Source organism: Pteropus alecto, unplaced genomic scaffold (assembly GCF_000325575.1).
Source record: "Pteropus alecto unplaced genomic scaffold, ASM32557v1 scaffold157, whole genome shotgun sequence".
Lineage (NCBI taxonomy): Eukaryota > Metazoa > Chordata > Mammalia > Chiroptera > Pteropodidae > Pteropus > Pteropus alecto.
Window position 1 is genome coordinate 395,144 of NW_006440626.1, and position 26,383 is coordinate 421,526.

Here is a 26,383-nt window from a genome sequence, read left to right on the forward strand (position 1 = left end):
GAGAGCTGTGGGAAACCGAGGCAGCTCCTCAGCCAGGTGGGCAGGGCTTCGCCACTGCTCACCAGTCCACTGTGAAAAATCAGCGGGCGCTGCCCCTCTCAGCCCAAAGCCTGAGATGTTTTGTCTGGCTTTGGGGGAGGAGGAGGATGTAGCTGGAAGTTGCCAGGGCTGAAATTCCAGCAGGAGAGAGACACGCCCTCTCCCGCCGCCTCCCAGGGGCCCGCCAGTCCGATTTTCCTGTCAACACCCCCGCCACCGCCCTGCTAGGGCTCCCCAGCCCTCCCTCCCCACACCCCAGCCCCCAGGCTGTCCGTCATGGAGCTGCAGGTGCAGACCAAAGTCATTCGTGCCACAAAAAGGAGGAGGGAGATTTGCTTTAGAAAACATCTGAAACTGTCTCCCTCATCTTAGTTCTGACCCTCAGGTGGGCTCCCTCGTCCTCCACGCTCAGGCTCTGACCCGTGGCCTTAAAAGAAAACTCACTCCAACCCCCTCCGGCCCCGATCTCTGCCACAGAAATGACTTATCTTCAGAGTTACCTGTTGGATTTTTCCACTGAGTAAATTCAACATGGTCACTAATTCATACCAAGTAAATAGCGATGAATCATTCCCAGAAATTATTGTCACGTTAAACCAATTATTCAAATGCCAGAGAGTAACACGAGCTAAGTGCCACTTGGGGAAGGATTTGTAACATAAGATGTGTAACAATACAAACAATGTAACCTCAAAAGGACAATCATGCCCCCTGCACCCCCCACACGGCCACCTCTGACAGTCTGGCTCACAAGGTGGGCCTGAAACGCTGCTGCCAGCCTCCTCGGAAATACCCTTTCGGAAGCCCCTCACAGCTACTTAGCTATCTTATTTAATGTCAATGGTTTGTTATTTTTCTTTAAATGATTGTAAAAAATACACTTTGTGTATGTATGTACATACATATACAGCATATATTAGACAAAACCTTTTTTAACAGAGCTACTTTTTGCAAATGTCAAAGCGGCACTCAGAATATTAGTTACTTAATACTCTGGATAAGCAAAAAGAATCCTATTTTAAACTTAATTTACAAAAGTCATCTTTACTTCTACACCTGAAAGATATTGGATATTCTACACACATTTATAAAACAGAAACTGAATCTGATCATCAATAGAAAACTGAAGGACCCTGTCACCGGCTGACAGCGTTCCCAGTGGACAGCTGTTACACAAACTTGGGCAACACAGGGTGGGCCGAGCAAGGGAAAGGAGCCGCCAGCTGGGAGGCCACCGGGCCTGGTCAAGAGCTTGGGTCTGGAGCCAGGCCTCCTGGGTTCTTATATGTCTCCATTGACTGCCTGTGTGTGACCTTGGGCAATTTATTTCACCATGATGGGTCTCAGTTTAGAAATTTAAAAGATGGCAGTAACGACATCACCTGCTCTAGGAAACACACTGACGTCTGCAGAGGGCATGGGTGTCGGTCACATGTTAAGCACTTATACAATGCTCGCCTCTGTTACTGTGTTTGTTCTTATTATTCATTTTAGACATAATTTACTTTGCCTGAGTCTTAAATAAGGTTTAAAATTTTATTTTTCCAATCTAAGTGGCCAAGGTAATTGATGTCCTTTCTCTAAAAGAAAATACAGGTACTTCCCAACGCAGACAAGTCATTACTACTGACACATCATGAAGAGTTAAGAGAGGGGATGAGCCAGTGACTGACCACAGCATCGGGCTTCCCTTGGAAGCCACCTTGTCGAGTCTGCTCTCAGGAAGATGAAATACAATCACACGAACATGTAAAAGACAGACAAAAGCTTAAAATGTTCCCCCTCCGAGGTGTATCTGCACTTTCACGTAAATCTGAACTGAAGCAAATGAAAGGTCGATGATGGAAATCTTAGCGCGATGAAAAACAGGGACGATGGAGGGTCCTGGAGAAAGAATCAGGCCACCCTCCTGCCCACCTGAAGGGCAGCTCCGCACAGACCGCAGTGTTCCGGTGGCGGACCTCTGCTTTGACATGACAGCGGGGGGCCACAAGTGGTTTTCCTTTTTAGGGCCCTGGCACGTAGCATTCCTGAGCTTCAGGACGCCGCTTTGCAAGAGAGCGCCAGCCAGTCCTCGCGTGCGTGGGGGGAGGGGGCAGGGGGAGCGACCATCTGGCACTCACAGGCGGAAAAGGAATGGCATGGACCCAAGCCTTCTCCTCCTCTCCTGGATCTCACTCGTGGGTGCGCCCTGCTCGGGGGTCCAAGGCGTGCTCCGAGCACCGTGGGGAGAGCACTGCCACCCATGGGCATGATCGCTGCTCATGGCTGCCTTATTAAGTAAAAAAACTGGAATTTCAACTTTCTTTTCCCCAGAATAAAATTTCCCACACATATGCCGAAGAGAAGAGTGGAGATGCTAGAAGCAGGAGGAAGATGCTAGAAACAGTCGGGGGAAGCTCGCAGTAACCCCTGGAGTCGACCGGCTCCGGCTGTCTCCCAGCAGCTCTGCTTGGCTGACAGGACTCTTTCGTGCCTAACTCTTATAGGGCTCAGGGGACCTGGGTGTCACCTTGTCACTGGGCAGCCTTTGCCTCACCCAAGATGCCACAAATAGAAAGCCAGAGTGGTAGACGAGAGTGGAAGCAGCCAGGACCCGACCAGGACATAGTCCCTGGAGGCTGGAGTTTAGGACCGCTGTGGGGGACAAGCAAGGTAGGTGGCCTACGGCCTTCAAAGGGCAGTGCCGAAGAATGAAAAACTCCAATCCAGAATGAAGCCACCACAGCCTGCCACTTCATGAAAAACTGTCCCCTGGTTTAATAAGGCTTGTGCTTTGCCCAGAGTTCTGAATAAGGGGGCCAGGAGGGGACTAATACCGCAAGCAGGGCCCGCGTGTGCGTTGTCGCTGTGGTACCTGAATCCTCCCTCAGTCATGGAATTACATTAATATAAAAACTGGGACTCCTAGGACCCCAGGAGATGGAAGCAAAAGCAAACCGCTCTGTGACAACCAGTCCACAGCGCAGGGCCCATGGGACTGCCACGCAAGATGAAGGCGCATTCACAATTACTGAGAGAAAGAACCACAGAGCTAAGGAGAAGAAAGGAAGATGAAGGGGGGCGGGGTGGAGAAACAAATGAGAAAAATCGCACCCCAAGGACTAGAAACAATAAAAACCTGTAACAGAAACTAAGTATGGCTAACGACAAAACACACAGTAACGGCACGCTGAACGCACGCGGCTCAGCAAAGACCTCAGACCATTTGAGGAGACGGAAGACGATGAACTGACTCTCCTGAGACCTGCAACCCCTCCAGGGGCGTTCAGAGCCCATCAGCGTGGCGCTGCTCCTCTCCAGCGGGTCCCCGCCCAGCTGCCGCCCCTCCTTCCCGCACCCAGCTCCTTCCCATTCACCCCTGGAAGCCTAGAGCCCGCGGCTCTCCGCGAAGCCCAGAGCTTCTGACAGTTCTGAGCACTTTCACACACCACTTCTCCTACTCTGATGAAACGATCCGTTTTCACACCCGCCACCCCCTTTGCACCGATTCCTGGGGAGGAAGCCTCGGCCAAGTCCGTCCCTGCACTGCCAGTGTCTGGAGCACCGCCCGCTGCTCAGCGCCCTAAAAAGCTCAGGGCGCCGGGCCAAACAGCGTGTTCGCGCCTATTTGGAGTCAGAACCGTTCCTGACTGTACTCTTCACTGAGCACAGCGGCACACTGAAGTTCGAACTCAAACCCACGGTCCGAGACGAAATCTCACACTCTTGGTCCATCAGAACGTGATGGGTGTGAAATTAAACTTTATCAGAACAAGATAAACAAGAAGCTTTGGGGGGGGGGGGGTCTGATAGTGCTGACGAAAAAGTCTTTTTACAGGAATGTGACTTTGATCCTCTTAATTTTCAGTTGCTGCCAGGAAAAAAAAAAAACAACTAAATATGCTAAAGATCAAAACTGTTTTAGATGTGTGACAGACAGCTCCATTTTGTTTTTTAAGAAAAGGAGAGACTCTCCAACATTTGAAATAAGAGCACTTTTTTCATTTAACCAAAGAAAAATGAAGCCTGGGGAGACAGAAATCTCACAACGTCAAAAGCACTCCCGCTGTCACGAAGTTGAGATGTGCCACTGAAACCTTCAACGCTCACGCGCTCAGCAAAAAAGCGAATGCGCCCGAATCAGAACACCTGACAACGAGGCCTGGGTTCAAGCTCCTCCTACTCCTGTGAAGGAGAAAATGACGTGTGACACGCCGGAAGAATGACCCCGCCACCACCGCCGGCCACCCCGACACAGCCGCTCACTACGTGTCAGCAAACTATCCAGATCCCGGGATCATGCTTCCCTTTTTAAAAATCTTTCAGTTAAAAATACAACTGACATCGTCATTGTTAAAGTCCCCGGCCTTGGTCAAGGAAGGGCTGAGACGGGCACTTCCATGGAAGTGGAGCAAAGAATCGCTTCGGTCACAAATGAACTTGGCATATTCTCTTTTGATCACAGAGAAAAAGAAGGAATTCTAGACACATGTCTCTTCCCTTTTTAAATAATATCTTCTCGTTATCATTAAAGTGATTCGAGATTGCTGTAAAGACTACAAAAACAGAAAACAGAAACAGAAAAAGAGAAACCAATGCTTACTTTTATCAGACAGATATAACTATTAATACTGCAATATATTTCTCTGCGGTCATTCTGTCCTGCACGTATATATTTGTGGACATTAAATATACATGTAACACAGCTTTAAAACACGTAAAAGCAGGGGCTTATTAGACAGAGGGCTGTGTCTTGCTTTGAATTCTCACTGACCATGGCACCTTGAGCACTGATCTATTATTGGCTGCGTAATATACCAGCATAATTCAAGTATTTCCCATTGATAGAAAAGTAGGTTTTCCTAATATTATCAATAATGCTGAAATAAGCATAAGTATAAATACAGCTGAGTGTGACTGAGGGCTTATCACATCTCTTACGTGGATTATCTCATTCACCCTTTGCCGTAACTACTACTATGACTCCGTTTTTGGTTGAGTAAACAGAGTCGCAGAAAAGCTAAATAATCTGCTCAAGGTCACCCAGCTACTATTTAACAGAACCCAAGTTTAAACCTCCCTGGGCTCATTCAAGCCCAAGGCCCTCATTTACATGGGATCAAATCTATGGTGACCTTCATTATTTCTGATTCATGAAACAGCCTTGCTTATTCTAAAAATCAATTAAATGCCATCGTAGAGTCTAGGGTTACATCTTTAACATTTTACTCTTTAATCAACGCCAAATTTATTTTGGTATCACAGGTGAGGTTCACTTTTTCCAAAAAGTTAGCCACTTATCCTTGGTTCACTTTCAAAATAAGCTTTCCCTCCCTCCCTCCCTCTCTCTGGATTGCTGGGTTAGTTTCTTCTTATCACGTGTCACCTTCTGATAACTTCTCAGGGGACCGTTTCTCTTCCACTAACCTGTACACTGCTGTACACTGCTGACTATTCAGCTTTAAAGTATATTTTAATATTGTTAAAACAATTTCCCAATTCTTTTCTTTTTTAAATCCAGTCCCTCCCCCCAGTGAGATTTAATTGGCCTAGCAATAAATAAAAAACGAGTTTAAAAACAACTAACATTTTTACAATATTCCGTATTTCCATCCAGAAACAAGGTACATCTCCATCTCTCAGTTTACGTGGCTGGTTTTCCCCCTCACCTACGTCTAGAATATTTCTTGTTGTGGACACTGAAATAACCGTTTTTACTATTAAGCAAAATCCACCGAAAATCCTTGTCTAGACTTGGTCATGTAGCACAGCAAAGAACACTGAGTAAAGGTTAAGAACACCTGATTACAGGCTTTTACAAACTGCTGAGTTGCCACACACATATGACTCCCCCCAAGTCTTCCTCTGGTATCCAGGATACGGGTAAATCGTGCTTCTGAGAAAGATGCACGTCCCTGAAACACGGTTCTCTACACGCCTCTTGAGGAAGCCAGATCCCACCAGAACACAGACCACAGAGAGGAGAGCGCAGTGAGAACTGCGGCATGCGATCACTGTCAAGAATGACTTTTAAAGTCAGTCCACAGGCACCATTTTACAAAAGGCGTCCACTCCAAGAACGCACACGGCTGGTCGAAGATCTCACAGGACAAGCCTCAAATGGCTCTAGGTGGTGAATGCGGAAGCCGCGGAGCGCGGTGGGAAAAGCTGGGCTCTGAAGTCGGAATTCAGGGTGCTCTCACTCTGCGCAAGTACCTGGGCTGCTCTAAGCTCCAGCTCATCACTAAAATGGAACACTCACCCACGGTCCGTCGTTCATTCCCACCCCCACACGCCGGGCCCTATATCAGACCTGGTGTGTCCCACCTTCAAGGAGCTTACAGCCCGGTGAGCAAGAGTCGGGGAGGGGACCACGTGAGTAAGCTCAGGGCCCGGGGCCGAGTTAGTGTGCGACGTCCATGATGATGGGCAGCAGTGGGCTGCTACGTTTTACGTGGATGTTTAGCATGGTCCTTCCTTTAAAATGTTACCTTCTCTGCAAAGGAACAAGCTGATCACGACAAGACACAGAAAGGGGTTCTGGGGTCTTTTAAAAAAAAAAAAAGGTACAGCTGCAACAAAGTGAACCACACGTGTGTCTTCTAGATAGGAATTTTAATTTCATTTACTGTAACAGGAACTGTAAGTTCAGGAAACTAATGGTGACAGCTTGATTTATGAATTTTGACATATTTCTTGAACTGAGATTACATTACAAAGAAAGTGGAATTCTAAGCAAGTCAGATCTTGCCTATACATTCAATCTTCAAATCAATAAGCGAGGATTCTGTGCAACTTGTTTCTGACAGAGGAAAAACACATCCCAACTGAGACGGGCCGGGAACCTGTGACTCAAAAGTTCCTTAACACACTCTCAGAATCGAGCCAGAATGGTTTTGGTGTCCACAGAGAAAACACTTCAGCTCTTTACTGGGCAGTAACAAAAGAGAAATTCAACTCAGAAAGCATTTGTGGTCGAACTGACAAGGGAAAAAATGATTCTTGTCCTAAAGAAAAGTGCTCGTGTTTGCTTTCACTCTATTTCCTCCAAAAAGTCCCCTCTATCAGGAGAGTAATGTACACAAAATATGGAATATGAGGATCACTTCAAACTTCGTAAACACCTGTGAAGTGCTGTCTACGTTTCTATTTAAACACATACAATGGGGAGGCACCGAGATGAACGGGCCCTGGCCATCCACAGCGAGGCTGGTGGGGGAGGCAGGGGGAGAGGGGAGGCGGCGGTCAAGAGGCACCAGATCGTCTGTTAGGTACTGTACAGACGTGACGATACTTAACCTTCCAACCCCACAAGGTAGATGTCTCCATTTTACACGAAGCAGCTCAGATTCAGAGAGGATAAGTCACTTGTTCAAACTGACACAGCTAAAGATGGCAAAACTGAGGCAAATTAGGGTTCACCTAACTCTCGGAGCAAAGACAGAGGCACCAGCGACAAGAAAAACCACTGCCTGCATATTTTCGGCAGCCTACCTGGAATCTCCCGATCAGGCACAAAGGTGCGGTACTGATGCGTCCCGTAAACACAGAGAAGCATGTACTTGGGAAAGGAGGCAGAGTGAGCCATTCCCACCTGGGAAGGCCCAGGGAGGGGAGTTTCATGACTAAGCATCACGGGAAAAGCAAGGAGGCGGTGGCGGTGCTGCTGGTGTGACCAGGAAGGAACTGAGCTCGCCAAAGAAAAACTATGTGATACCCAAACCAAATTTTGTGCACGTCATGGTTTTGCTGGTGGCAGTTAATCTACGCGTGTCACACCAAAGCCTCAAGTAAAAACAGCAGCGAGTGTCTAGTGAAATGCACTAGAATTAACCACCAGTGACATGTTTACATACAGTGACAGCGCAGGTGGAGTATGAGGCAGGGGAGTAAACAGGCGACAGGGCATAGAGGGGAGTGTGGGATATTTGTGCGTGGCCTGAGGTTTCGCAAAGAAGGCACTTTGTGACTTTGAGTTCTAAAGGCTGTTAAAGGTCACACAGTAATAATGCAGGTTGGGAAGCCCACGCAGTCCTGGGCGAGGCCGAGGGAGACGCTGAGGGCCTCGCGTGGGGACAGGGCGCCAAGGGCCGTGCTACCCCAGCCCACCTGGCCGCAGTGCAAAGGAAACACTAGCACATGCTCGTCAAGCATCCACTTTTCCAGGGCGGTGACACATCGGCCGGCGCTGACGTACAAACACAAGCACCAAGCCCCAAAGAGCAACGATCTAAATAAACTGAGGACATCGCAATTGATTTTTCTAAGCTTCATGATTTAATAAGCAAATATGTTGCCTGAAAACATTTCGGATAGAAACCATAAAAAAGGACTTTATAGTTTGCCTGCTCGTGGCTCTTCATGTCTGGATGTGAAAAGCTGAAAGGTACCAACCCGCTCCAACAAAAAAACTGCTAAAAAATAATCTAGTTATGAATGCTTAACAAGTATAAATTTAGTCTAAAGCTTTTAACATTAATGAAAAAAGTACGCTCAGATCTACAAAGCCTAAACTATGGATTAAAAATTTATTTTTAATTACTCTTAATTACACTATGTAGATATTTTTACGGTCTGAAATACAAATAAAGCAAACCACAATAAGTTAGAATATATTTGAATATGTTCTAAACATAAATGATGTAAATAAATTACAAAACCCAGAACTTAGAGAAACATTAATTTTCATCTGAAAAAGTTATTTTGTTTTTACATGTCTTTGTTTGCAAATATAGTCAGGATATTTTATAGTAAAATACAGACTCCTGGAAAAGACAGGTTGTGTCTTATTTGCTTTATATTTTCAGAACCTACAACTGTGCTCAGTATGTAGAGGACACTCAACAAATATTATTAAAATAAGTTATTTCTGAAGAAAAATTTACTGAATGCCTGCTATGTGGCAGGTACAATTTAGACTTGGAGATAACGCAATGGGCAATACATTTTAATAAAAAATGTATCAAAGTTTTTTATCTATTTATAATGAAAGATTTTTTTATGTATTTATCGTAACAGCTAATTCTGGATTGGAGTGGCCAAACAGTTGTCTCTATAGGATAAATTTTTCTATACAGCACAGGTGTATTTTTAAAATGAAGTTATCCCTGCAATGAAAGCTCTCCACGTGCACCTGTCTGAACACACAAGCTCAAAGGCGCGTGTGCACGTCAGGAGCCGTTTCCATGGCAGAGGAAGAAAAAACACTGAATGGCACCTCCGGAGAGCCTTCCGCAGAACAGATTCAACAGCCAGAACGGTGGACAGCCCGTCTTACTCAAGACAATTTCTTTGGGGGAAAAAGAAGGTAGATAAACTAGAGCGGGGGTCCCCAATCCCCAGGCCGTGGACTCGTACTGGTCCAGGCCTGTTAGGAACCAGACTGCACAGTAGGAGGTGAGCGGCGGGCCAGAGAGCGAAGCTTCACCTGTATCCGCAGCCGCTCCCCAGCGCCAGCATCACCGCTTCAGCTCCGCCTCAGATCACCAGGCATTAGATTCTCATAGGAGCACCAGTCCCTGGTGTCAGGAAGGTTGGGGACCGCTGAACTAGGTCACCGGCTTGTTTGTTTTTAAAAAAAATGCAAGTAGCTTGATGGGGAAGAAAAAAAGTTTGGGTTCTTTATCTAATAAAGCATTCACTTAAAGAAAAAGAAAGAATGGGGAAGAAAAAAGTAAACCATACATCCCTTATTCTAACAAAGAAGCCAAAAAATGCTTTCTTCATGTTTACAGCATTAATGCCACGTGCTTCTTACACAGAAACCAAAACAGCATCTCCATTTCAGGTCCACAAAGGTTTCAAGGTAAACTAATCACCGCAGATGCGGCAAGGAAACGTTGGGCAAGTCGAGCACGCAAACTAGGTAAGAACAGAAGCCGTTGAGCATTGCAGACACCTCCCTACCTGCCCTTGCTGAAGGCAGGTCGAGAAATCACTCCGCGATTCAGGGAACACTACAATGTGTCACAGGTGAACTTGAGAGTCCAAGACTCATGGGAAGACGGGACAAAACCCATTTCTGAGCGGATTTCTCGTCTGAGGCCAGGGACCCTGACTCTCTCAAGACACAACTGGAAAGTTAGAGGACCAGCCTCCCTGTCTCTGCGGTGTTCCTGGCAGCCTGGCCCTGCCCTGAGCTTAGTGGGCTGGTCCTGGCACAGCCAGCCCAAGGACGCGCTGCATAGCTGCTCCTGTCGGACAGGCCTCTCCACACAGACCCGTGTCCCAGCGACGCGAGCCCGTGCGTGACCTCACCTGCTAAGCGCACAGCAGTTTTCATTTAATAAATGCTAGCTGAATTCAAGCTGTCTCTCTCAGCCTTAGTTTCTTCATTTAAAAATTGATAATTATCTTTTCAGCCTTTTCCAAGGAAGTGTCATGAGGCTCCAATGAACTAACTTTGCAACAGTGAAAGGGCCACGTGACCTAAAGGGTGCCGTCCAGCAGGTGGGCACCGCGCTCGGTGCTGTGAACGAGACCCCGCTAGGCTTTGGTGGCCTCTGGTCGGACCTCAGCAGCCACCGGGGGAGACGGGAGGCGCACGAAGGTTCCAGGAAAACGCGGACACTGATAATCCTGGGGTTCTGGCTCAAAGTGGCAAGGCCCCTGGGGTGGAAGTGGCGACGGGCCCCAGGGCTGGGAACCCCCATGTCCTCTGAGAGAGTGCTTCAGAGACAGAGGTGCTACGACCAGAGAGCCGGACTGGAACCAGGAGGGGCGTGAGGGGCCTGGCTGGCCTAGGAGACCCAGAGCCACCAGCCTCCAGCACCTTCAGCTTGAAGTCCTTAGGGAATCTTTTAAACCTCTTCCGCCAAACTCCTGGCGAGCTCCTAAAAGAGGGGCATCGTGTACCTGGGAGAGAGCCCAGGCCCAGGGCACACAGTAGGACAAGACTGAATGCCACTCCGGGCTTGCGACTCACTACCTGCGTGGCCTCTCCCTCACCTGTGGTTAGCAGAACCTGCTTTGCGGGGCTAAATGCGAAGATTAAATTGCTAATGCCCTTAACTCGCTAAGCACGATGCTGGGACACAGCAGACGCATAACCAATCATTAGTCCCTGTTTTTCTTCTGGGAGAAGGATGAATTGAATTAAACCAGATGATACAAAACTCTCCCAACTCAGATCTTTAGTCTTAGAGCAGGGAACACGGCTAAATTTCCCTTTAGGCCCCAATTTTGGTAGAAGTGGGACAAGCCAGCTAGACAGTTCAATGAGCATTCACAGCCTGATGACAAAGACCTTCCACATAACCACCTATTTCTCCAAAACTGTCACCGAAGTCCTCCAAGCGCCAGTGAACTGGATCCAGCCCTCGAGGCAGCAACGAGCGAAGCCAATGTGTGTAACAGCCAGCCAGAAGAGGACTTGGCTATCAGAATAAAGAAGCTCCCAGCACACGCGGAAAAGACTATGAGGCTGGGGCAGACTTCTTTGGCAGGAGAAAAAAAAATCCCAGAGGTAATGCTTTCAGGTTAAGGCCTTTTGTTGGTACAGGTAAGAAAGTGGGAGCAACAGAGGCATTCTCATACTCAAAGAAGGAACTCCTTCATACCTTCGAGAGTGTTTGCTCAGCCATCAGTGCTGCCGTTAGCAACCGCACACGCGGAGCAGCCCCGCCACCCCCCGCAGCACGTGGGCGCACTCCATGTTTACTCACGCTGCAACCTGAGCTGGCTCCAGCAGGTCACTTCGTAAGCCTTTTAAGGGTTACTACGTTTTATTCCTATAAGAGGCTGATCCAAAGTAACAACAAAAGAATAGTTAAACACAAAAAACACCTCCTTTGTGTCCTTGAAAAACCACTCTCGGTCATTAAAGAGGGAAAGTGTTTTATTCTCTATCAACTTCAACTTTCCCTGACAAAGCCCAGTCCCGTGGTTTTCCAAGGGGAGATTAGTAGTTTTCCACACACACCTGCGTGAAGATGAGTCATCAAAACAGTGCACACATGTGATAACGAAGCGGGTTAGCCGGCGTGGGTTCTGTGCCATGACCCGTAGAAAATATTCCAGTTACCAAAGAACATACTAACCCCAAAATTTAGCATCTTAAGATGACTGTTTTATTTTCAATCTTTTCTCTCTTCTGTTCTTCAGATTTCTATTGATCTATCTCCAAAGTACACCGACTTTTCACTCTGTCATCTCTATAGAGTTGTTAAGCCCATTTGGCAAATTTTTTTAAATTTTATTTTGGATACTATTTTTCGGTTCTAGAATTTCTTTCTTTAGTGTTTATTTCTTTGAAATATGTTACCTTTTTATTCATTAAAAGCATATTTTCCTTTACATCCTTGATTATAGGTACGATTGTTTTAAGATCCTTGTCTGCTACACCCGACATCGATGTCCGCACACACTCTCCATTGATTATCTTTGCTTTTTCCTCTTGAGAAGCTTCCCGTGTGCCAAGCCAGTCTGGATTCCGTCCTGGACACTGTGAGCGCTACGCTGTGAAAACTCTGCAATCTATCATATTCCTCTAAAGAGTGCTGTTATTTTTGTTTTAGCAGGCGATTATCTTAGTTTGAATGAAACTCTAAACTCTTACTCTTTAGGGTGACCGCTCGAATTTCAATACAATTATTTTGTCCTTAGCTTAGTTGCTTCACACCTGGCCCAAGCATGTGCGATTCAGGCATCAGCAGGGATTGAGGCGGTTGATACAGATAATCTGGAGTTGCTTTATCCTTTCCAAGAGGACCACCTTCATCTTCCGAGGGCTGTGGTTCCTCCAAACCGCCCTTTGAGTCTTTAAGCTAAAAGGTCTGTAGGTTTTCTATCAGAGTTCTAACTGCTCTCAAGACACACACTGTGCCCTTCCTGCCTTCCCAGCGTCAGTTCAACTCCAGAATCCACTTGTCTGGGTCAAATCTGACGTCTTCACATAGCTGTCTTTTGTCTAGAGTTTACAATTATTATTTGTAGGAGGATCAGCCCAACAGTAGCTTACAGGGCCATTAAAGGAAGCAGAACTTGCACACTTAATTTTTTCCCAAAGTTTTACTTTTTCTCACAATGTTGTGGGTGATGAATTCAGGAAGGGTTTGCCAGGCCGGCTATTCCTGATTCGTGTGGCCCCAGCTGGGCTACTAAGGGACCGAGCTTAGCTCCACTTCCAGGCTGGTTTCCTGCTCATGTCTGGTGCCTTCTTGCTCCCTGACTAGTGTCCTTCTCTCTCCCCACTGCGTCTCACCCTCCAGGGCTTCTCCACATGGACTTGGCAACTCACGACATGGTCACCTCCGGGAATCTGCACTTCTTACATGGTGAATGGCTTCCAAGTGCCTAGAAATGGAACCTTCCAGGCCTTCCAGTCTAGGGCAATACCAGTAACAGTACAGCTTCACTCCTACCACATTTTATCGTTCAAAGTAGTCACAGCGCTTTAGGCACCCAAACTCAAGGGGACAGAGAAATAAATGCCAACCCTTAATGGGGAAGTGGCAAAGTCACATTCATTGCAGGAATACATGCGTAATGATAGATATTTGTGTGGGTATCTCGGAAAAATGTCGTCTGCCATATATTCAATATTTGATAAAACGAAACAGATGCCACCTAACGTAGAGCTCTATGAGACGCAGGGTGTGATGTGAGGTGTGTGCTCCAATTCTCCTGCCACCCTGATTGTCACCCTCATATCATCAACATAACTACCTCTAGGCTACTGAGCATAAAATAGGTTTCTAATGCAGTCTGTTGAGTTTCCAAAGATTTACTACTATGCCCATTTCAAAATACCTAGAAGAAATGCTTATGATGCTGTCATCCAAAGCATAGGACACAGATACAAGATGATGTTTATTTCTTCTTAAGGTAATGTCAATAATAACGACTGTTTACTAAATATATAGTATGTATTTGAAAATTTCTAGGCTTCTTAAATACCTGTTTTTATTGAGTATTCACGTGCATGGGCTTAGGACAAACACTGACAATTTGTAAGAAAGGAGACTGACTCAAACACGCCAAGGACAAACACAATGCAAATTACAAAAATAAAAACCCTAATACAATTGACATTTTATGCTTATCTGTGGGAATATATATGTATATACATATCTCGAGCTACTGTCTAAACACCTTAAGCTGTCACTCCAGAAAGTGAACATATTCCAATTCTAAATACTATATTCTAAATGAAGTCACGTACATATGAAGCATAACAAAAAACGTTCCTACCTTGTCTTGGTTAACTCTGTTCTTGTAACACAGATTTCCAATCAGACGAATGAGATGAGACTTAAACCCCTCAGCCATGTTCGAGATGTTGCTATCCGCTTTTATGTAACTGCAGGCACTAAAGATGTTCGTGGTGTCAGTGCCAGTCACATGAATCAGTCGTAAAAGATCTGTAACAAAAAACAAATAACCTTAATTTTTCACAGAAAAATGTTTAGTATTTCATACTCATGTTCCATAAATAAATCTAATTTATTTTAATGGATTAAAATAAAATAAAGGCCAAGTACCGAAAACTTTCTTTAAATATTCATGAGAAGGCTCTTCTGTTTCTGCTTTAAAATTTCTCACGACTCTGGTTTGGGGACATAAGCCATGATTATCACAACTTGGGCTTTCTATTTATCCACAAAGAAAAGTTAGCTATAAGTTTTCCACCATCTTCCTAAGGAAAAGGTTTCTAATCCCAACTTCTTTATGAAACAGCTGATGTGATAAAACACAACACCTGCCTGCGATGAGCCCTATGATTTTTTTTTCCTCATTGGTCAGATCATCAGAAGGCAGCAAGTGTCTCCACAGATCTGTTCTGGCTATGCTCAGAAGAAATCTTAGCGTTGTTATACTCCATGAGATAGATGCCTTTAAGCAGCCCGTGAAAATAAGCAATCTTCCTGACCTTGTCTCTAAAAAATGTTTCCATTTTATCCCATTCAAGCATCTCAACAAACCTATTAAAGACAGCTATCACTTTCCCAATTTTATAATGAAGAAAACGGGCTCGGAGAAGTTAATAATTTCACAGAGTGAGGACGGCTACCCATGACTGCCCTGGCTCTGAAAACATGCCTTTTCCACAGTGATTCAGCTTCCCAGGTTCATGGTGCTTTAATTACCATTAAAAGCACTGTATTCAAAAATAAAACACTGATGTGAGATTCTAACTATCCTCTAACTACCCTCTACAGCCCACTGCTAACTCACCTACCCATCTAGACACAAATTCGTCCTTCTTGGCATATGAATCCCCAGAATAAATATAATCTTTTTAAAAGAAAAAAAAAGCAACACCTTAAGCACAGCGAATCACAAGGCATAGGTTGTACTTGAATTATTCTGCAAGCAGTTTTTTAGCAAAGATGGTACTATTTCCCACACTGCCTTCCTGTTTAAAAACAATTTTCTTATAAGAATCGAATACATAATTACTATGTGTAAGGCACTATCCTTTGGGCCCCATCAATGTAATTAGGAAGAATTTACTAACAAATTTGGTGAAACTATAGTAATATAAAAATGGACGCCATCATCATCGAAACCCATCACCGAACCCCACCATCGCCATCACAGCCACTACTGATGGCGTCCCCACGACACGCGCCTTGTGCACCAGGCATCGTACCGTCGCACGCTGATCAGGAACCCGAGTTAAACAACAGGTAAGCGGCAAACGCCTGAGCTGCTACCAAAATGCCAGAATTCCTCTCAAGGAAAAACACATTCTAAACGATCTCAAAAATATACCGATACCCTGAAAGTTACGGATCTGTATTTGGACTTGATAGCATTACAAGTCAAAGGTTTCTCAGTTAAAAATAACAACGCGTGGTCTCCCAACTCACCGACTACTCTGTCCAGCAAGCCAGGGTACGCCTGCAGGTAGCCGAGCAGGTCGCCGTGAACACTCATCTCGCACAGGACATCCAGCAGCCTGATGGTAGCCAGCGCCTCCTGAAAACAAAAGGAAACAAGACTTTGAGTCGAGCTAAATGATTTGGCTATTATCAATACCTGTAAGAGAATGAAATGTTACTGTAAGTATCAAAGAGTCAGGGCTTCTAAGACATCTAAAGAAACAAAGCTGTCGAGAACAAAACGGAAGTACTAAAGATGCACACGAACAGTCCTTTGCACGAACAGCAGACATCACCATTGAGAATGCAAGACTACGTGTCATTATGTGTCTTTGTGGAGCAAAGAATCAGAAAAGTTCTTATTCAAGCAAAAATACCTTCCAACAGTGAAATAAATGTTCAAAATTACTAGCTACACACATAACATTTATGCAAATACTTCCTTTTTAAAGCGTTCCGAGCAAGCAAATTCTACTTTAAAGATACAAATACCCCACGAAATACATTAATTTCTGGTCCACAGGAATCCTGCAAAATGTTGTGGTTGAAACAACTCTGGCTACAAGTACTTGCATTATTTCTGGGTAAACATAAATCTATATACAATATCTCATTGGATGGAAAATGTATTATTTGAAAATGTTAGCTCATATAACTACTAAATGATTTATTATCAAATAGACTATATGATCAAGAACTACCAACTGCATGGCATTAGTCAAAAAAAAGTTTATAAATGCAATTTTTATACAGATTTTTAAACTTCATTTTTAAAGTATACATTATTTGTGGTATTATCTACCACAAATTGTGGTAGATGCTATAAATTTAGGTCATAAAGATAATATTCTTCAAAGAAAAATAAATACTTCCTTTTGTTAATTCGAAGTGTGTATTTATTGTTCTCCAATTAGGATATTTAAAGAAACTATTTTAATACAGCATTCTGAAATTTCAAAATAAATAGCAGGAAACAAAATGCATTTTTAATGTCTTGTATCTTTAACTTCATTGTTTTCACTTGCTAGTTAAAAAGTTAACAGAAAACATCTAGGTAAGACGTCTGAAATCAAAACCGTGTTTAAAAGACTCTTGAGCAAATCCATTATGTGCCTGGCTTTGGCATCCTCTTTGGTTAAACGGCTTTTTGCCCAGACTGTCATCTCTCGAAACCACTTCTCCTTCAAGAAGTGGATGATTGGTTCTAAGTCTGGGCAGATGTATACGAGTTGATCCTGAACATCCTGTCACCCCAGAGAGCAAAGGAGCCATCAGAGACTATTAGGGTCATGTCAGAAGAAATCAGAAACAGCCTGAAGAGGCCCCCCCAGCAAGGGCACATTAGGACATCAGGAAGTATTAAGAGCTGCAGTAGACTGAAAATAAATCAAGTGGTTTTAAAGCCATGACTTCATAATAATTAAAACAAACAAGTCATTCATCATCTCTGGATGATACCACAAAACCAATTCATAACTTTGAAGACTGGTAATCAAGGGAGGGGACCAGGATCCAAATGTACCTTGTATGACCCAAGAGTTGATTAAGGGAAGATTCTCTTTATAAAACATTGCAGCTAATAAATAAAAAATGAATGATACACTCAAAATACCATTATTTTGAAATCCCTAAGGAGCTGATGGAGCTAGGTAATAATCATTAACACTTGCTAACATCACAAAAAGAGACAACCAGATATTATGAGCCTTGTGATGAAGTGTATTATCACCAACAATAAGATGTTACTGGGACAAAAAAAAAAAAAAAAACCCAATTAACCCGAATCTGAATAAGCCTCTGGAACTAATTGTCATTCACAGGAAATTCAAGGAAAAGAATATGTTAAACACCACCATGGAGACAGATTCATCAAAATCCAAGCTGCAGAAACCTCTACCAGTAAAGCAACCCAATTTCTTCTACAAATAACTAGCAAAGGACAAAAAAAGGAGAGGGGGAGGAGGAGGAAAGGGAACCTATACCCCCAAAGAGACCCGAGACACACTGACCAGTTGCAATGCATGGCCTTTATTTGTATCAATTCAAAGAAATAAACTTGGAAAAAAAAAAAAAAAAAAGACGACCAGGATAATGTAAATACTATTTATTTAATACTAACGTTTTATTTTTTTGGATGCGCTAAATGTATTTTTCCTATGTGTGAGAATTCCTTATCTTTTAGATATACGTGTATAAAATATTAACTGATGAAATACACTGGGGCCCTTCTCGGTCCAGGGCGACTGGCGTGGGAACAGGTGTGGACGCAACAAGCATGGTAATGGGTGGGTGGTGCAGGGGTAGAAGAGACGACCCCAAATTTCTTTCCAGCTCCTAAATTCTCATGTTAACTAAAATGAACCCAAAAGAAACTTAATCCATCTCTACCTAACACATCCCCAATTCTAATCATTAAGATCCTTTCATTAATAAACTATTCCTAACGAGAATCTGGAATATAATAATGAAATAACTGCCAGGAAAAATTATTACCTTAAAAATTAAAGAGTAATGAGTCACATGCCCTTCTGATATTTATAAGTATCATAAAATTATATTCGCCCAGGCACTAAGGGGTAAGAAAAAAAAGAAAAAAGACAAATCAAAGCAACAGGATTTTGAAATGATCCTGTCTAGATCATCTATCGGGGGTAGCGTCACGCTTTAGTGTCTTTGAGCTATTTTACAACATCGTAAGTTGTAGAAAAATAATAATGCGAATGGTTCCTGTCCACAGAAATGCAGATTACTTGCAGCTGGTAGAAATGCATCTAACCAACTGCCTCGTGCACAGCATGTCTGTGTCTATTGAAATTTAAGTTCACTTTTGCAGCCTTTTATTGCACACACAGGTGCGGTTCTGAATCCTTTGCCATTTGTTAATCTTATCTCTTCCCTGTGTAAAAAGCTGGAAATCCAAAAATACATCAGAATTTAAAATATGATAGGTATTAAGTGGAAAGGATGCTCTTATTCACTAAATGGTATCCTACAGTAATTAAAGCTAACGTTTAGGGAACGTTAGCTACTTCCTAGTAAGTGTACTAGATTCTTGTATTAAAATACAATGCGTTTTACAGGTAAAGAAACCAGGGCACAGAGAGGATAAGTAACTTTCCAAAATCATACACTAGTAACAGAAGAAATCAAGATCCAAACTCAAGCAATCACCAAAGATTACATAATCTTAGAAATAGACATAAATAATTCACGTGGCTGTATCTTCATTCCTTACTCAAAAATAAATTCTAGGTTAATCAAAAATGTGGACAATGTGTTAAAAAAACTAGAACATAAAGGTTTATATTTCTACAACCTAAATGGAGAAGGTTTTACTAAATATGTAAAAAGGTGTCAGAAACCATAAGGATAAAATAAAACTAGATTAAAAACAAACAAACAAAATTCTAGAAGGCTAAGAATACCATAAATCAATTCAAATAAAAAATTATGAGAAAAAAGTTTCTAAAAATATATAACAGATTTTCTAAAAATGTTCATTAATAACTATTTTTAAAAGGAAACCTAATATGAAAAACAAATTAACATATTAAAAAAATGTCAAAGAGAGGAGGGTTGTAGGCCTACACACTCTGGTGTTCTACTGGTACATCATTTCGAAATATTTCTAAAAATTTTAAATAAACATAGTCTCTGAGTCAGCAATTCAACTTCCAGGAATTTATAAACCCAGATTTACTCATCCAAAATTGCAAAGATATTTTTACAAGTACGTTCACCAAAACAGTATTTGTAAAGGTTTTTAAAATAACAAACCTGGAAGCAAATAAAATGTCTGCCTATAGAACAAAGCAAAAACTATGATGCATCTCTACAGCAAAATACTATTCGACTACTAAAAAGAGTAAGATGAACACACACGTGTTAAATGGAAAGATACACAGATATGTCATAGTAAGTAAAAAGAAGCAAGCTGAAAAACAATGTGTACTATTTTTTAAAAAAAGGTTAAAAAGTGTTTAGATGTGTATATACAAAAAAGCTTTGGAAGAAAAAGAAAAAAGTAGATGCTGATATATCTGTAGAAAACATGGAGACTAGGCATGAAAGACTTCCTAACTTTTTGTATCATTGACTTCATTGGCTTGAATTATTTTTTTAAACGACAAAACCAATATATTTGCTTAATACAAACATTTAATCCCTTATCAGTATATGGAATGAAAGACTAACTTATTCCACAAATATGTATTAAACACCTGCTGCATAACGAGCACCACGACTTAAGCTGTGGATGCAAAGAACGAAACAGAATGAAAAACCCACGACCTGAAGATAACTCTCATCATATACGAATACAAAAAGAAAACTAAAGACTTTTTTTAACTTTCAGAAGAAAAGCAAGGCTCACTACAAGTGATAATACTGAGACCCAAAATAAAACTAAAATGACTCTTAAATCTTAAGGATTAAGCATACTAGAACTGACAAAAAACATATCAAAAATTGGAAACAAGTACCAATACTATACCAAGGCAGAAACACGTATATTGATAAAGATCATAAAACTATTTTTACGAAGGAACAAATGAATGAAACCTCATGATTTTAAAGCCAAACAAGTACATATATTAAAAAACAGATGCTATAAAAATGACTATTTTCATTCTGATTTTTCGGTCACAGTATTGAGAGAACTTTATTAGATAATCCTGTCCGAAAAATACGACAAAAAGGTAATAAATGCAGTGGTTTGCTAGCAGACTAGCTGGGGGGTTAAACTTCCGACTTAAAGGACAACGCACATACATTAATATGTACAAGTCGTGAGTGTATAGATCAATAAATTTTCAAAAAGACAACTATTGGGCTTTTCAAAAGAAAGCTCTGTAATTTTCTATCGTTTAATTTATACAAATTTCTACATATAGAAATTTCTATATATTAAATTTCTATATATAGAAATTTCCTAAATATAAAGTTGCATCGGGTAATTTCTTATTATAATATTAAAATCACCTATACTCTAAATACAAGTACCTTGAAAAAGTTTAAAGCTGTAATTTAATGAGTACTAAGTTTTACTTCCTTTTCCATCTCCTAGAGAATTCATTTTTAAAACCTTGAAGCAGAGCTCACTGCTCCTCCTGCTGGAAGCAGAGGCAAACCAACCTCTGGTAGGAACTCGGCCAGGCCCGTGAGCAGACGTCCGGGCTCCCGGCACAGAAAAGGAGAATTAAAACGTCAGCTCTACCGCGAGACCGAACACGGTCTCAGAAAATCAGTAACAGAGTAACCCTGAAAAAAGCACATTCACAAAGAAGGAAAAACACCTTCATGGGAGAACAGGCACAGTCACAGCCTCCAGTCGTCACAGGGGTTACCAAGCTCATGGGTCACACGCAAGCCCAGGAAATGCTACGGGGCAGCGTCCACATCCGCCACCGTCCCATCTAGAGACAGCAGAGGTCCCGCCAGAGGACAACCCCCTCACTTGGTCCCACCCATTTGCCAGTGGTTCCCTCTAGTCATTGTTCCCATCAGCACAGAAATGTGTCTCTACGGTGTTTCTGAACACGTTTAAGTCAACTTTATTGAGATATAATGTACACACAATAAGACACATGCTCTTAATTGTATGGTCCTGAGCGGCATCAACGTACACAGCCACGTATAACATTTCCATTACCAAGACGGTCCCCCATGTCCCTCTGCAATCAACCCCACCTCTCCACTTCCAGCCCCAGGTGACATCGGATCTGCTCTGTCGCTGTCGCTAAGTTGTGCCTGCTACAGAGTCCCACAGAAATGGAGTCACACGGTACATTCTCCCATCTGTCTGGCTTCTTCCGGTCAGTATGCTTGAGACTTGTCTCCATTTTGGTCTCAGAAATATACTCCTTTTTACTGCTCAGTAGTATTCAGCAGAAAGAACAATTCCATCTTTAAGACAGAAGGGAAGGCAGAAGGAATAGATAAGAACAGAGAATTTCTTAGATAAAAATAAAGAGAATTTCTGAAGCGAAGAGGAAGGTGGCTAGTTTAATAAAGCGAAGACCTGAGTGATCCAGGCTAGGCATGAGGAGGATGAAACACACCCGAAGGAGCTAACCGGATGGTGGCCAGACAGGGACCTCCTGTAACGGACAGAAGAAACGAACGCTCTGGAAGGAAATTTAGAAATGTGCAACAAAAGCTTCAAAACCGGACGTAACCACACACCCAGCAATGCCACTTCGGAGACTGTGTCCCAGGTCAGCAAGTATGGAAATGTACAAAGCTATAACCCCAAAGGCACATTTATAACAAACAGAAGAAAGAACACCCTAAATGTCCAACTACGGGGAGCTGGACACATAAATGAGGATAAATTCTTTACTCAGTCTACGGCCATGCCACTCTGAACATGCCCGATCCCGTTTGATCTTGGAAACTAAGCAGGGTCAGGCCTGGTTAGTACTTGGATGGGAGACCACCTCAGACTACCAGGTGCTGTAGGCGTTGAAAAAAAAAATTCTTTAATCAGAACGTTACCCTGGCATTTTAAAAAGACATTCAGAAAGTACTATTTGTTTACTCATTCAGGAAATATTTGCTAAGTGCCACTACGTACACAGTACTATGAACTTAACAGTCAAAACTTCTGCCCTCATGGAGCTTACATTCAGAAGAAAAATCAGGAACTTACAAAAAGGTGGCACAGAAAGATTTCGTTGTGAATATGTTTGCGTGTGCACGCGCGTTATGTACGCACACACGCATTTGACGATATCTGCCCAGACAAATGTATTCGCTGGGCCGGTTTGGGCATTAACTCTGAATGGTAGTGAATGAGAGCACTTTCTTAACTGCTGTAAAACAAGAGTACTTGTTTTAGGGTACTGTCTCAGCCCATTCAAAGCGCTCTGACAGAAACAGCACAAACAGGTGGCGTATAAACAACTGAAGTTTATTTCTCGCCGCTCCAGAGGCTGAAAGTCCAAGGTCTGGGCACCAGCATGATGGGCTGGGCGAAGACCTCTTCCACACTGCAGCGGGCCCGCTTCTTGCTGTGTTTGCACAGGGGATCTTTCTGGGGCCTCTTTTATAAGGGCGCTGACCCCATTCATGAGGGGCCCACCCTCATGACCTCATCACCTCCCAAAGGCCCCACCTCCTAACGCCATCGCTTTCGGCATTAGTTAGGTTTTCAACACATGTACGAGGGGGAGGAGGGCACAAACATTCAAGCTACAGCAGATACATGACTTACGCCGTCTATTTTTTTAAAGGTTTTAAAAAAAGGATTCTCACAGCGGATCGAGCTAAGTTAGAAAATCTGTTCCTCTCTCATCGTCAGTTATGAACTCTCTCTCCTTACCTCATCGTCAGTATACTGCTCGGAGGTCAATTTCAGCACGAGCCTGCACTGATCCACGAAAGTGCTCGCAAACAGCTCGGCATGGCTCAGAAACACAGGGATTTCCTCCTTGGTTAGGGGCTCATCAGCCATCACTTTGGCTATTATAATGTCTAACAGCGTAACCCTGCAAAACACAAAGGATTTTACGTGAACGTGCAATAATGAAATTCTACAATGCTAAAAACACTTACAGAGACCATTTTAAGAGAATATTTTTATTGTGACCTTCCTTTACTTGCTTATAATGTCTAGCTTGGAGAAAAAAATATTTTTGTGAATAAAATTTATCATCATCAATTACCTGCTTTTTAAAAATCTTGATTTCTTTGATGTAACATAGCTACAGAAACGAGCATCTTTCATATCCATTACTTTAAGCACTGAAATAATTCAACATTTCAGAAATGCTGTCAGTTTGTTTTATAATAATCTACAATAATACTAGCAAAGTTAAGCGGGCTAACATTGATTAACTACTTACTATTAAGCTAAGCATTCTACACGTTTTCTCATTTAATCGAGAACTCTACGAGGCGGGTACTGTCATCAGCCTCCCAGGAAAGTCGAGTCGGGTGATTCGTCTACTTGCCCAGGATCAGACACCCTGAGCAGCCGAGTCAGGGCGCAAACGCAGACTGCGTCTCCGACTCCTGGGCCACGCACAGTGAGCACGCATTACGCTGGCTTTCTTGCCGAGGTTGGCCTTGTTGCTGTTTCATCATTTAGTTTACTAAAACACAAATCTGCCATTTTTTTACATTAATATTTAAATTACCAAGTAGATATTTCTATTCAACAACCTCTTTCCTTCATCCAGGAAAAACGAATCATAAACAAGGCAACCTATCCAGCATAAATTAAGCAGGACGCTCCTCAAAATAGTATTTTGATCGGGATCATACATATAAATTGTATTTATTTCTGTATCAAAAAGGGTATGAACACCTAAAATGCTTAGCAAATGGGAGAAAATACACTTACATTAGTTATGAAGCATTTCTTACTGAAAGAAAAATAGGAACGGTTTCCTGCTTCAAGTAAGAAATAAAACTAGTATACTGACCCAGTTTTACAAAATATCTTCCTATATTTTAATGGGAAAGATCATCAGTCTGGGGGTAAAAAAAAATCACCCACAGACCTTAATGATTTCAAATCTCCTAAAACCTCAGTTTTCTTACAGCAATTATTAACCCAAAAAACGGGAAAAGTCAGAAATGAATCTTTAAAAGACAAAAATATAAAGCAAGCTTGAATGATCACCCGAGAATAAATTACACTTCATGAAATGATGCTAGTTACATTAAGCCATGTACCAATAAAAACTTTTAATGGCTCTCACTACGAAGGAGTAGGTCCCAAATTTTTTAGTCTGGTGCACAGGGCCCTCCCAACCAGGTCCCCCCTAACTCTCCAACTCTCTCTACCTCTAGCTACCATCAAAAATCATCCTCTTAAAATAAAGGAATCACACATACAATACACACTCAAGTAGGACATTTTTTTCCAAAATCATTTACTTGCACGCTCCATTTGCTATCCCTGTTTCCAGGCCAGAAAACACGGGTACTGAAATGTACCATAGTCAGGGGAAACGGGATATAACGCGGAAGGTCTTACCTCTTCCACGTGGGAGGAACCACACAAAATACTTCCCTGGAAGCACAACAGAAAACAAGTGGTCTAACGCGCTACTCACTCACTGATTTATTCACTCAGGAGTGAAGAATGCAAAAGCAAGAAAGACCCAGTCAAAGAGGTCAGAGACCAGTTGTCTAAAATTACTGCCCGTCAATCAGTATGAAAGTCTTGCTTCCTTTAACCCAGAAATCATCACTCAGGCTGCGTCAGGCTCACCAGACACAGCCGCTCAATCCGGAGCCAAGCTTCTATAATTTCATCTATCAGTCACTGGGTGTCATCAACACTCTATTTCTAATTCACTTCTGATTACACAGTTACATACACTGTCATCAAAATTACAATTCCCGTTTCAAAAAAAAAAAAAGAAAAGATAGCAATGTACATATGAAGGATTTTAGGAAAAAATTCTGTAGCAAAATTTATATTTTAAAGTTATGCTTTAATTGATGCAGGCTACAATTTAAAAGCCATGCTTGTATCATCCTGAAAGTTTTTTATCAGAGGACTGGAGTGAGGGGAAAGAAGGAAGGGGTAAGGGTGAGTGAGTTTCACGAGCATTCTGGGGCAGGAAATAATATCCTGTTATTCTGGAAATAAAATATCTGTCATTCAAATTCAAAGACTAGCGTGTCTAACAAATTCTGAATTTACATTTGAACTATTCCGCACGTAGAATTTGTTGACTAGAGCGCCACAGAGGACAAAAATTTTATTAACCTGGACAACAAGTGAACCCAGACACAGGCAGACAGACGGCCGTTGCTGAATTTATCTCATCGGCCCCTCAGTGAACTCCAGATATAAGAAGGCACATGCGTTGCAGGGAAAAAGAGCGCTGGTTTCGGCATCGGACAAACAGTTCACACACCACCTCCGCTCCCTTCGTAGAAACCCAGGGCAAATACCTTAATGGATACAGCCTCACAGGGCCCTAATGAAGAGTAAATACCCCGGCTGTATGTTGCCTTCCACACATAACGACGATGCTGTCTGGAGGAAGAAGTCAAGGTCATCGAAGGAGGAGGGGTGGTGCTGATGGTGCTGACAGTAACAGTGGTGACAGTAATAAAAGTGGCAGTAACAATGGTGATATAGTAGTAGCAGTAGTAACAGCGGCAGCAGTAACAGTGGTCGCAGTAGCAGTGGTAATAGTGATGGTACTGACAGTGGTGGTGGAAAAGTAACAGCACGGTAGCAGTCGCGGTGGTGGTAAGTGTGGCAGAGTAACTGGTGGGACAGTAGCAGTAACGGCGGTGGTAGTAATCGTAGTGACGGAAATAGTAATCACGGGGGTAAAAGCTGTGGTAGTAACAGTGGTGTAGAGCAGTGGTGATAGACTAATCCTAGTAGTAATGCGGTGGTAGTAACAGCATGGTAACAGTGGTGTTGGTAACAGTGGTGGTACTAATAGCGGTGGTGGTAACAACAGTGGTAATAGTGGTGGTAGTAATATTAGTGGTAGTAACAGTGGTGGTAGTAAGAACAGTAGCAGCAACAGCATGGTAACAGTGGTGGCAGTAACGGTGGTAAA

The 26,383-nt window shown here is 42.8% G+C and overlaps 1 protein-coding gene and 1 pseudogene across 1 annotated transcript in view; one reads left to right on the forward strand and one right to left on the reverse strand.

Annotated features, from left to right (window-relative positions):
* The window catches only part of ATXN10 (ataxin 10), a 138,156-nt gene that overhangs the window by 62,321 nt on the left and 49,452 nt on the right, over nucleotides 1-26,383 (reverse strand). The window contains exons 7-9 of the mRNA XM_006917317.2: nucleotides 23,167-23,332; nucleotides 15,834-15,942; nucleotides 14,212-14,381 (exon numbers count right to left, since the gene is read on the reverse strand). Of these exons, the coding sequence (XP_006917379.1) occupies nucleotides 14,212-14,381; nucleotides 15,834-15,942; nucleotides 23,167-23,332 (445 nt within the window). The remainder of the gene's footprint in view (nucleotides 1-14,211; nucleotides 14,382-15,833; nucleotides 15,943-23,166; nucleotides 23,333-26,383) is intronic.
* LOC112484268 lies at nucleotides 22,189-22,307 on the forward strand (annotated as a pseudogene).